At 41.1% G+C, this 12,830-nt stretch overlaps 1 protein-coding gene across 1 annotated transcript; it reads right to left on the bottom strand.

The window, feature by feature from the left end:
- Positions 1-3,486: 3,486 nt before the first annotated feature.
- LOC126191500 (ejaculatory bulb-specific protein 3-like) lies at positions 3,487-9,531 on the bottom strand. Its single transcript, XM_049932392.1, has 2 exons — positions 9,292-9,531; positions 3,487-3,880 (listed from the first exon to the last, which is right to left on the bottom strand). Exons 1-2 carry the CDS (start codon positions 9,479-9,481, stop codon positions 3,684-3,686), a joined length of 387 nt encoding a protein of 128 aa, XP_049788349.1. The 5' UTR covers positions 9,482-9,531; the 3' UTR covers positions 3,487-3,683.
- Positions 9,532-12,830: the final 3,299 nt, after the last annotated feature.

The raw sequence follows: 12,830 nt of genomic DNA, 5'->3' as shown, positions 1-12,830 counted from the left end.
GCATGTGAGATAAGGAAACTGAGAAGATGCTGAGACCTGACACTAATTATGTTCCACTCGTTCACTTCGCAGTGGTCCCAGATAGTAGACCTAAAGAAATCTGCACCTTCTGTGATTAGAGCTGAACGTCGCATCCTCCTTTCAGAGTCAGTTTATGACTACAATGGTAAAAACCGTACGTAGTTGTGGAGAAACTAGGCATCAAGGCATCCAAGGTCCAGAAACACTGATAACACCTACTGCGACTATACTAATTCATGAGATTCAGTCTCTGAGTCACCTTCATTTTTCGTAAAGCACCGCTTTATGTATCGGTACACTAAATAAGGAATAATCTGGTTTTACAGGTTTACTATGCTTTGAAAGTAGGACTGGCAATCCTTTCTTGACTAAAGTTGTTCATCTATATATATACGGACATCTGGATACCGTTATATGGGAAAGTTGAGTGATATATCGATTAGCCGCCGGTGGTCCGCTGCACTCGCCAGCCTCAGGACTGTACATCTGCAGCAGAACACCCTGTTCACGACTGAAGGGTAAGTGGCTAGCGCAGATGACATTTCCTCTTGCGACTGGGACTCCTTGTGACGTCTGGAGGATGTAATCGGTGTAGAAATGAATGCTAGAATTCATTTGTTACATGTTCCATAACGTTGCACATCTTCTCAAATATAGTTGTAGTACAAACTGGAATGAAAACTCCTCACATCTAATGTGTCTTACTGTCATCATAAAACAACAAACAGAAATCTGTATCGACAAATATACATTTTGGGGCAAAAAAAATTGGATTACGTAGAGTTTGCTTCTCTCCGGCGCCAGCAGAGTAAAAAATAATAATTACTTACTTGCAACTTGATTGACATTGATTGTAAGGAACTGACTGGAAGGGTAACGGTGTTCAGTGCTAACGGCTGTCGCAGTAATGCAACGACATGCAGTTTTTCGGTGTCAGAAGAGACAAAATGTGTAGGACGAGACTTGCACAGTGTTAGTTTCGTGTGTACCTAAACAATGAACAGTATCAACAACTTATTTTCTTAGTAGAAACTATGGTAACTGTAATTATGGTAACTATCCCATCCAATTGGCGCAGAAAGGTTGAAAAATTATGAAACAAATTTTTCCTTAATAACGTATACGGTTCGCCGACGGACTGTGGTACTCCGTTATGTATTATTTACTCCCTAACGTGTACTTCACCAAACTATTTTGTAACGGAGATTTAAAAACGCCCAGCTCGTATTACAATTATTGTTTGGATGTTGTACATCACGAACCAGTTATTTTCTTTATTGCTTCTTTTCCTTTCTTTTCATTGTATGTTATATCAGTGGATCACAACCTTTCCGACACCATTAACTTCGAGTGCCATGAGATATTAGCTGGTAACCCCCACACCCTCTCTGCACGACCCCCTAGTCATCATCAACATTAGAACCTAGCTAAACTTTAGATAGAATGGAATTTTCTTTGCGTATGTTTAAAATGACGAAAGAAAATTGATATTTCGTTTTTGTAGGTGTTTTACTAAATCACACACTAACGTGGCAGTGAAACAACTGTCACTGCTTGTTTCTAACAGCCTCAGTAATGCATAAATCAGGTAGTAAACGTCATCAAGCCAAAATCTTATACCCATCAGAAATGTTGATCATTAGTCGGAAAGATACATTAGAAAATATCAAGAAACTAGAAAGAAGATTCATCAATAAAACCCTATTGCCCAGGAAGACCAAAGTATGCTACAGATTGCAGAGTAGAAAAGGGACCGAGCAGGTACAAGTATAATCCATGACCTGAAAAAACGTCAACTGAAATTTGACGGGCATATGAAAAAACTGTCGGAAACCTGACGAAATGAACAGATTTTGGGACATATGTAAAACTTTAAGAACCTAACGTTGATCACAAGAGGTAAAGAAATTCAAGACAGGAACATATCAGTCGGAAGAAACAAAGAAAATATACAGTGAGAGGATGAAAGAAACATAGCATTTGAGAAAAACTCGCATTAAGTACACGCTTCTCATGGTAGTCTGGCGGTATATACGTATAAATCATTGATAATAATAATAATAATAATAATAATAGTTCTGTGTTGTACTCCGTACAGCAGTATAGTAGCAAATACAGAGAGATTATTACTAACGTTTAAAATCTCCGAAGGGACATACATGACTCTGAGACGAATAAATTAATATAAGACACATAGGTTCGTAAATATTCGGAATTATTTCATAAACGGATGACAAATATTCGACATGAAACCTCAAAACTCTTTCACCACAAGTTACCTTCCCGCGCGTGCAGTAGTTAAGCCATGTCATGTCGGTGTCGATCCAGGCCTAGGTGCGCGTCTTAAGTGCGGAGATTTCAGAGATCGAGTTTTGGGTCCGGCAGGCTGTATGTATTTCATTGCGTGAAACAGTTACGCGTTTACAAGCTGTATTATTTTTTTAAAGACTCGCGCTCTCCGCAGTATTATTGCAAAGTTTAGTACGACAGAAACCGAATGTTTTGCATCACAAATAAAATCAATATAATTTTCCCAACTACGTCGTTAACCGTAAATGGCCCACATTTTCTATACTAAATAACGTCTCTAAACAATGTAAGAAGTACGAAAAGGAAATAATGACAAAATAAGACGAACTCTTACGTGATTAGACCGAAGGGAATGATTACGTAACTTCTACGTTTACAACAGATCACAGTTACGAAAGCAAGCTTCGCCTCGATCAGAAATCCCTTCACGCCCAAGCGCAGTCGCTGCAAGTGCGGCAAGATAAGGCATCTGGTGACGTAATATGTTCAACATTTCCCATATTGTTTTTGGGGTATTTCCTGACATTTGTGACCCCTTGTGTGCTATATTATATTACTTGCCTCAGCGTCATCCAAGCCGCTTCGTGGGTTTCCAGACGTTAATAAGAATCGCCCTGTAACGTTATAGTTGTATTTTACTGTTAGTCCCTTTATCTGTCGTGCAGTATATAATGAAACAATTCGTGATCTTTCGGGATAACTACCAACCACTCAGAGACGCATTTTTATCAGATATTTAAATGTGTGAGATGTGTATGTCTCAACTTTACTGTCATAGATGCGTATTGCAAAGTACACAATGTATGCGTAGCTGTAATATCTACCACATTGTGTCACATGTTGATCCTGGTATTTGAAGGAAAAACTTAAATTACTGGTAACTTACGCTATCATTATTACAATGCTAAGAAACAGTCATAATAGTAACGATATTTTAAAAGTAGTTTAGTCTCACAGTCGAAAGACAGTTGAACCCTTTCGTTTATACCCCTCATAAAATTTCATTCTTGCCTTCGCGGGTCATTACCCACAAGTTCCGATAAACTGTCACACGTGATGGTTCAAACATAGTTAGAGAAAAGTGGGACCTTCGACAGGGGTTCATACTCTGACGCAGGAAATTGTCAAGCAACCTACCAGAATATGAAACACAAATTTAACGATAAATTTTTATTTCATATGATAATGTTTAGAATATTGTGAACAAGTGTAGCGTTAGAAATTCCGTTCAGTGATAAAATTGAACGAAGTTATCACATGAATTTACGGTAGCGGAAAGTTCCTGGAAAGAGACAGGATTTACTGTTGAATTCTGGGTAACAGCTGAGAGCTGAGTCGTTCTTGTGCGGCGATCAGAAATTGACGCCCCGCTCCTTCCAGGCGTCGGCGTACTTCTTGGTGTACTCGCCCGTGGGGTCGTACTTGGCCTTCAGCTTGGTCCACTCTGCAGGGTGCCTCTCTGTGATGTGCTTCAGGACCTTGACAGCTCTCTCCAGCTGGCTAGGCGTGCAGTCGCTGCATCCAGTCGACACCACTTTTGGCAACCTGCCTGTAGAATTTTTTACAGAAAATGATGTGAAACAGTCTCACTGTAAACAACACAAAGAATTTGTAAGATGGCAAGATTTTCACACCTTACATTTAATATTCTTGTACATTTACATTTATATTAAAACAGTGTTCACCATGCACTAACGATTTCCGTACTAACGCGTGACTAGAGCTTACTGAAGGCTGAGCACAGACAGAGGAGGCGAAGTGAAGTATGCACGCTTCAGAAGCCGCTGTCAGGTAAAGTGGGCTGGAAAGAGAGTGGTCATGTTCTGCAGGGGCGGACATTTACTGCCGTGAGAGAGAGTACAGCATTGCGGTGGCGGTGTTTGTTGCTCAAGGTAGCAGAACCCCGTAGTGCTGTCGGAACGGGGCAAAAAGTATTTCAGGGCAGTTGTACCTGGGGAAAAAGTATCGGTGGCGTAAAGGCAAAGGGAGATACTTTTAGTACGAAGATATGTGAAAGCTCATAAATGTTTGTCATTAGCTGACCTGTGTGGAATCTTCTCATGGAAAGCACCGGGGCACTTTTTCCGCTGAAAAGCAGAGAGGTTTGTTTGGCAGAGTTTTATGGATGTAGGAGGGGAAATGGAATCTTCCACACAAACTTCAGAAAGAAGCACGAGTTTCAGGCGATTGGCTGCAGATTCATGGTCTGTGTAGTGGAACGTAGTGCTTTTCTACCGGCTACTGGGATTTGTCACTTGAGTGCAAACTTCGACGCCATGGGTCCAGGAACGACCTGACTCTGATATGAACGGGTCTAAGGGGCTGCAGTCAAGGACTGTGCGGCTGGTCCCGGCGGTGGTTCGAGTCCTCCCTCGGGCATGAGAGTGTGTGTTTCTCCTTAGAATAATTTAGGTTAAGTAGTGTGTATGCTTAGGGACTGATGACCTTAGCAGTTAAGTCCCATAAGATTTCACGCACATTTGAACATTTTTGTGATGTGAAAAAGGACTTCCCTCGAGGGACCAAGAGCACATTCCTGCTGGGATTTCACTCTGAGGCTCGAGCATGAGATTTTGCTGGCGAGAACCATAGTGGAGAATCCGGCTGTTAGGTTTTTAGAAGTCTTCATTTCACTACAAGGTGCACATGTAGTCGATTCGCAGTAACAGAGCTCTCATTCTGTTTACTAGAGTGACGACTCTTTAGCTCTCTGTCGAGTCTGACATAAAGTAAATTGCTTCTTTATAAATCGAATTTCTGTTCCTGGGTAGTGCACAAACAGAAATATTGGCTCGTGTTCTGACATATATTGAGATAATTTCAGCACTATGAGACTGCGGCTAGCATATTACGTCCACTGTTTAGGCAAAAAATTCCATGTACGCCATTTACGCCATCTGCACAGCAGCTCACGCCACAGTGAGCAGATGAGCGGTGCAGCACAACTGCCCTCCATACAACAACGTACGAGTGATATGTGCACTCTGGTCCGAAAAAGAGAACAACAACACCATAAATGAGAAGAATTCCGTTTGGTTCCCTTCTGAACGTTTTCTGAAAGAGCCAGTCAGGGCATAATTTTTCTGTTTCCCGCTACAAACCACTGCCAGCGAGCTTTGTGTTCCTGTTGATACATCGTGGATACAGGACAGCGTATGGTAAAATACTGCCAAACATCCGCTTATTTTCAGATGTTATTGTATTTAGGAAGGCGGTTTCCCAGTCTCATTAATGCCATCTTCAGGTCCTTATGTACCACATTTATACACGATCAGACATATCGATACACGCGTAACCGGAGTCGTGGATACTTGGATTCGGCGAATTTTTTTACAACTGTGCACACACGCATCCCGAGAAATGTGAGCTCAGTGTTTGTCAAGTTCCACAAGAAATTAATGGAACGCAGGTATTCATGGCTGCAGTTATTCCTGTGTCAGTCTATCTGATTCTGTGTACATTAATTGCACAGAGGCCTGAAGAAGGTGCTAATGAATTACCTACACTATTTTTATAAATAAAATAAAATCTTAAAATATACGGCAGTTTGGCAACTTTCGTTGGGTAAGAATTCTTCTGTAAATAAAGTTTGTGTCCGTCCGTCTAATAACGGAGGTCGAAATCTAAAGAAACTCAAACACATGTTCTACCGTTCTCTAATTACATGTGGAGTAGATTGCGATGTTGTGTACTTCATATTTATACAATTATTTTGCGCTTTACAAGTCTTTTGAGAATAAACAGCTTACGATAGCCATGTTGTGCTTCATACTAGTAGTATCCCGACAGGAATAATTGGTTTAATTTGCTTGACTGAAACGATGAAAATCTTCTACTCGGTCTTACGTTTTATGGAAGTCCCTAGGTGAAGACAGTCAATGGAAGGGTCGTTTTAATCATTTGTAGGCGTGAGAATTCCACGGTAGAGATAACATTACGCAGCTGCTGATATACAAGTCATATGTTACAAACACATGGGGGTTTACAAGTCATGTTACTCGACACAGTATAAAAGGAAAGAGACGAATTTCCCTGCGTAGTGAATACGCTGCTGTCCGTTAAAATTGCAACACCATGAAGGCAGCACACAAAATCCGTCAGCGAGTCATTATGCACTTCTATATACGGGAGATTGGCATTTCAGCGCAACTGCTTGGAGTGGGTAAGACTAAGTTCCGCTGAATTCTGGACCTAACGACAGATTACGCAACAGGTTTCTCACACAGAAATCGCAACTGAAGGTCGTCTGTTTCTGAGAATATCATGTTATGCCGCCTGTAAGTGGAAGAAAATTCTGCTTGTCGAAATTCTCTAGTGGTGGTGGTGGTGGGGGGGGGGGGGGGGGGACTCATCATGGGGACCACCACTACCGTTTACTCTGGCGCAGCAGCGGATAGAGGCAGGACTGTAATTATATCGTTATTCCAGACTGGTGCCGCATCTGCATGCAGTAGCACCATTCATGTGTGCATGTTTCAAGACATGGAAGAAGAAGAAAAAGGACGTTAGCAGAAGGCATATGTCAACTGGTTTGATGCCATGGGATACCTTTGCTATACAACATGCTTACCTCTGGTTTGTGTAGCTTGTTACCTGAACGACAGTAATTACACTTCTTGTTTGTTCAGGCTGGAGGAGGTGTATTTTCTTCGACGTCTCTACGAATTAATCTTCCAATACAATAAAGCAAATCAGCTGGTTACCATTGTTGTTCTGACGTATCCAGACTTTTACCGTCGACAGCATTTTATCCAGATATCTGATTCACTGACCACATCTGGCGAACAACTAGCGGGATACTGGCACGAAATCGTTCGCCAGCCACTAAGAATGATGAACTATGATACAGAGTTAAAGCCGCATGGAATGACGTACCCACAGCCGACAAAGCTCACTTTGAGTCGAGTCGATGCCTATCTGTGTGAGAGCCATTCGTGCAGCCAAACGTGACAGACCTGTATAGTAGTTTTCTACCGTGTACTCTCCATATGTCCTACATATGTAATCATGTTTTCTTTCGACAATGCATACGCACAATTAGTAACATTTCATTTACTACCCTTTCTGATATTACAGTTTTTGTAGCCAACCTTTTTTTTTTTTTTTTGGCTTCATCAGCATCTAGTGACAAAAATCTTTTATCTCAAATTCGCTGAGAAATGTAATAGCTACCTAATTTTGTCGTACGGACGTGTAATCTGCTGACACATGGGGGCGTTGAATGAACGGCCGGGAAATGATGCTAGAGGCTGCCCATCGACAGTGGCAACAAGTCTCTTACACTGTCTAGGGAGTGCGTATGAGAGGAAAGAAGAAGCCTAATTGTTGTTCTGATACGGGTTAGACTTCCATTAGTCTATTTCAAACAAATGTAATAGTATTTTTAAATCATTAACAGTACACACAGAGGGTTAATATTCTCCAGTGTTACATCTACATAAAATGAACACTACGATTATTAGTGTATTATAAGGTGTTGCTGTTTGAGTCGCATATTATTATGATTATTTTAATTACTCTGTTTGACTCTTTAAAATTCATAGAAACAGTAGTTACTAACAGAGTCCTTGTATTTCATATCATGTCAAATGTTACTGTGGATCTGTTGAATATGTAGTGCCCGTGGACAATTGTATTTCGGAATCAATAATATTCTTTGATAGGTCCCAATGGCGTTTATCTGTATTTCAAACGCCCACATTATGCCGACTGCGCCACAATAAAACACGGAAGAAATTCAGTGTATAGGCAAATAAACAATATTGTACGAAAAAGTACAGGGTAAACAGTTGGATCATAAAAAAAGTGAGGAAATACTTAGTACTGAACAACAGGCAATGCTAAAATTATTTACATCGGCAGTGGGCTTTTAAAGTAGACGTAGGGGATTGATGTCAGGCGTAACGTCATCGTTTATGAATATATGGAAGTAAAGGAAATATTTGTATTCTAATGTGAAATGAAACCTTCACTTTGGCAAAAATATCTTGAAACGGCGATACGAAGAAGGCTGTTGGAAAGATGATGAAAACTGGATTCAGAGAGAGAAGCAGAGGAGGTTCTCTTTTACGTAGAAGCGATCATGGTGCGAAAAGGTAAAGACAAAGCCAAAAAGAGATGGACAAGAGGTGGGAATTGGAGAGGTATCAGGTTGACAGGAAGCTAAACCATACATCATTGGGGATTAGATGTGGGTGGGGGTCGAACAAAAAATATTTTCTAGGGACGTAGAAAATACCCTGATTATGCAAAATGCCAATAATTCATTGTTTAGATTAAAGCAAAACGCGAACCGTAAGCTTTATGAAACGTTACCTTGACAGGCAAGAACATTTCTGAGCAGGACATGAAATTTCCAATATGATAGATCTCTGAAATGCTACGAAAGGGTGTAAGTTTGATTTGAGAAGGATAAAGTCGCATGACTTCTTGACATCACTGGATTTTCCTGATGTTAAACTCTTTGTTGCTCTTAGTGAAACACGATGCTACCTTATTAGATTAAACACCTGACAGGGAATAAGAAACGAAGTCTCTTGAAGTTATGCCTTGAAATCTCCTAGGCAACCGCAAAGTATTTGAAGTTATTGAATTCCACTATGATTTCGCCATTTTATATATGAGAGTGCTACACCATGGCCGGCCGGGGTGGCCGAGCGGTTCTAGGCGCTACAGTCTGAAACCACGCGACCGCTACGGCCGCAGGTTGGAATCCTGCCTCTGGCATGGATGTGTGTAATGTCCTTAGGTTAGTTAGGTTTCAGTAGTTCTGAGTTCTAGGGGACTGATGACCTCAGAAGTTAAGTCCCATAGTGCTCAGAGCCATTTGCTACACCATGTTCCACGAGAGTATTATCTAATCGAACATCTGTAGCTACCACGAAAACGGGAATCGAACTTTGACGATGGTGAAAAGTGGAACAAAGAAGCAAAAGACGCACAGTAAGCTGCCGCACTTACTTTTGATCTCCTTGCCCTCGGTAGTGCACTTTCCGTCGTCTGCATCGAGGACGCACTGGATGTAGGATTTCAGGAGGCGGTCGTTGTTGAGTATCTCGTCCACGTTCAGGTTGTCCAGCTTGTCTTCAGCTTTCACCGAAACGGCAACGACGGCCACGAGGCAGCAGTAGAAGATCAGGTTTCTCGCCATGGCAACCGTGTTTCTCCGCTCAGACTGTGGGATGCGGTCGCAGGTAAGTTCCTCTTATACCGCCGCTCTGACGTATGACTACCTATGACAGGATAACAGAGTCACGAGGTGGGGCGCCTTCTCGAAGAACTAGCGCTCGCAGCTGCGATAATGCGAAACCTGCGTGGGTTTTCTCAACTCCCGTGACCTTGAGTAGCCATGTCTCAATTTATTACCCCACCAACATCCCGCAGTATGGGAGCCAGCGGAATAATACACGTCTGTATTGAGCAATACACGTCGCTTGTTGCGGTTTTCTTAAATATGCTGCACTCTTTGCCAACCAGAATTAAGTATTTGTAGTAGCTATAGCTTAATCATGCACTGAAAATTTTATCTCCGTGGGAGGCGCTGAGGTATCTCATTTCACGTCCCATGTGATAAGATTAATAAATATTTCCTGTTAACAACAAAACGACATACATGGAATAACATTCTAGGGAAGTATACGTATTAATAAGATGAACAGAATAATTGAATATCTATTTAAAAAATCTCCAGTTTCCGCAATAATGAACTTTTTCGGGCTGTACATCCTAGAGCAAATAGCTCGAAACCAGTACGTATTCTCGACTCAGTATCTCAAAGTAGAGACAAATACACACGTGAGTTCGAGGAACTGTCTTAGCTGGGAGGAGTGACTAACAATTTCGTTTTTTTCTTTTTTTTTAGTATACAGCAACACAAATTTTGTATGTTACTATCGTGAAATAACGCAAAAAGCGTAACTTTCAATTTATCTTAGAAGAAAGATTAAAGAAAGGCAAAGCTACGTTTCTAGCATTTGTAGACTTAGAGGAAGCTTTTGACAAGGTTGACTGGAATACTCTAAATTCTGAAGGTGGCAGTGGTAAAATACAGGGAGCGAAAGGCTATTTACAATTTGTACAGAAACCAGATGGCAGTTATAAGAGTCGAGGGACATGAAAGGGAAGCAGTGGTTGGGAAGGGAGTGAGACAGTGTTGTAGCCTCTGCCCGATGATATTCAATCTGTATATTGAGCAAGCAGTAAAGGAAAGGAAAGAAAAGTTCGGAGTAGGTATTAAAATCCGTGGAGAAGAAATAAAAACTTTGTGGTACGCCGATGACGCTGTAATTCTGTCAGAGACAGAAAAAGACTTGGAAGAGCAGTTGAACGGAATGGACAGTGTCTTGAAAGGAGGGTATAAGATGAACATCAACAAAAGCAAAACGAGGATAATGGAATGTAGTCGAATTAAGTCGGGTGATGCTGCTGGAATTAGATTAGGAAATGAGACACTTAAGGTAGTAAAGGAGTTTTGCTATTTGGGGAGCAAAATAACTGATGATAGTCGAAGTAGAGAGGATATAAAATGTAGACTGGCAATAGCAAGGAAAGCGTTTCTGAAGAAGAGAAATTTGTTAACATCGAGTATAGATTTAAGTGTCAGGAAGTCGTTTCTGAAAGTATTTGTATGGAGTGAAGCCATGTTTGGGAGTGAAACATGGACGATAAATAGTTTAGACAAGAAGAGAACAGAAACTTTCGAAATGTGGTGCTACAGAAGAATGCTGAAGATTGGATGGGTAGATCACATGACTAATGAGGAGGTATTCAACAGAATTGGGGAGAAGAGGAGTTTGTGGCACAAATTGACTAGAAGAAAGAAAATGGTTCAGATGGTTCTGAGCACTATGGGACATAACATCGGAGGTCATCAGTCCCCTAGAACTTAGAACTACTTAAACCTAACTAACCTAAGGACATCACACACATCCATGCCCGAGGCAGGATTGGAACCTGCGACCGTAGCGGTCACCCGGTTCCAGACTAAAGCGCCTAGAACCGCACGGTCACACCTGCCGGCGACTAGAAAAAGGGATCGGTTGGTAGGCCATGTTCTGAGGCATCAAGGGATCTCCAATTTAGTACTGGAGGGCAGCGTGGAGGGTAAAAATCGTAGAGGGAGACCAAGAGATGAATACACTAAGCAGATTCAGAAGGATGTAGGCTGCAGTAGGTACTGGGAGATGAAGAGGCTTGCACAGGATAGAGTAGCATGGAGAGCTGCATCAAACCAGTCTCAGGACTGAAGACCACAACAACAATAACGACAACAACAACATTAAAAGTAAAGTATTTATTTTACGCCTTGTAAAAGTGAAATATTAATCACCAAGTAATGTCGTAATTCGTCTTATTTTCTTAACGTGGTCAGTGTAGACATAGAAGGGAAAGGCGTAATAGGGTATAGCGTCTACTTTGATGAAACTTGTCTGATAGTTGGAACTTGTTTCTGAAATTTATTAGATATCTCTACCGGTTTTTGAATGTTTTTTTAGACTCCATCGTTTTCAGCTATGTAAATTTGTCATTGGGAAAGCATTGCTTGTTATTTACTTCAGTTACGTGTACTGTTACGAAACAAAATCGCTGTTGCGACAAACACATTTAGTAAAGCGTTCATTTTATAGTGAAATATCCGCCCAAAATATGCTCGCAATAAAGCGAGATGGAATAAAATTACAAAACCGCCCAAGTTGCACAGAGGTTTGTATTTATTTAAATGGAGACTAGTTTCTGATCTTTGTAGTCCACTACGAAACCATCCAGATAATTTCTACCATAACATCATAACATGCGTACGCTGCCTTCCGGCTTGAATGAGTTGCTGAATGCAAGAGTCTATTCGTGTACAACTGTCTGGTGCTACAAACGACCGAAATGGTGACCATTTAAAGAAAAACGAACTTTTGCGCGCAGTATGCTAGGAATATATAAAGTGAGATCTGTTATAGTAATTGTCGTATTTTATCATAAAGGGTTCAAGCTGCATTTTTCTCCAATGTCACGCAGATGAAGTTATCTGCAAGCATCATTTATTTCGTGTATTTGTCGTGGCAACTAAAAATCATTTTCACCCCATTTATTTTGAGTACAGGAAATATCCGAAAGTTTAGATACGGTAACAGATGGCACTTGCCTGTCTATCCCACCGTCGGATGTTCGAGTCCTCCCTAGGCCATGGGTGTGTGTGCTTTCCTTAGCGTAAGATAGTTTAAGTTAGATTAAGTAGTGTGTAAGCTTAGGGACTATGACCTCAACGGTTTGGTGCCATAGAATCTTATCACAAATTTAGATGCGCTACATTGAGTGAGTGCGTCGCACTATGGAATGAAGACGGCAGGCATTCTGCGACACTGAAACTTTCTGTTGATTTTTGGTCTTTATGTATCTTTATTTTTTTGTTTTATTGCTCCTTAATGCATATTCTCTCTACTTACATGATAAGCCGTGTTTCTAAACTTTTCCCAATCAGTTGTTAGGAAGATATATTTCAGCTTAGT

This window comes from Schistocerca cancellata, chromosome 6 (assembly GCF_023864275.1).
Source record: "Schistocerca cancellata isolate TAMUIC-IGC-003103 chromosome 6, iqSchCanc2.1, whole genome shotgun sequence".
Classification (NCBI taxonomy): domain Eukaryota; kingdom Metazoa; phylum Arthropoda; class Insecta; order Orthoptera; family Acrididae; genus Schistocerca; species Schistocerca cancellata.
Note: the sequence above shows the minus strand (reverse complement) of the source record. Positions and strands in the feature narration are given on the sequence as shown.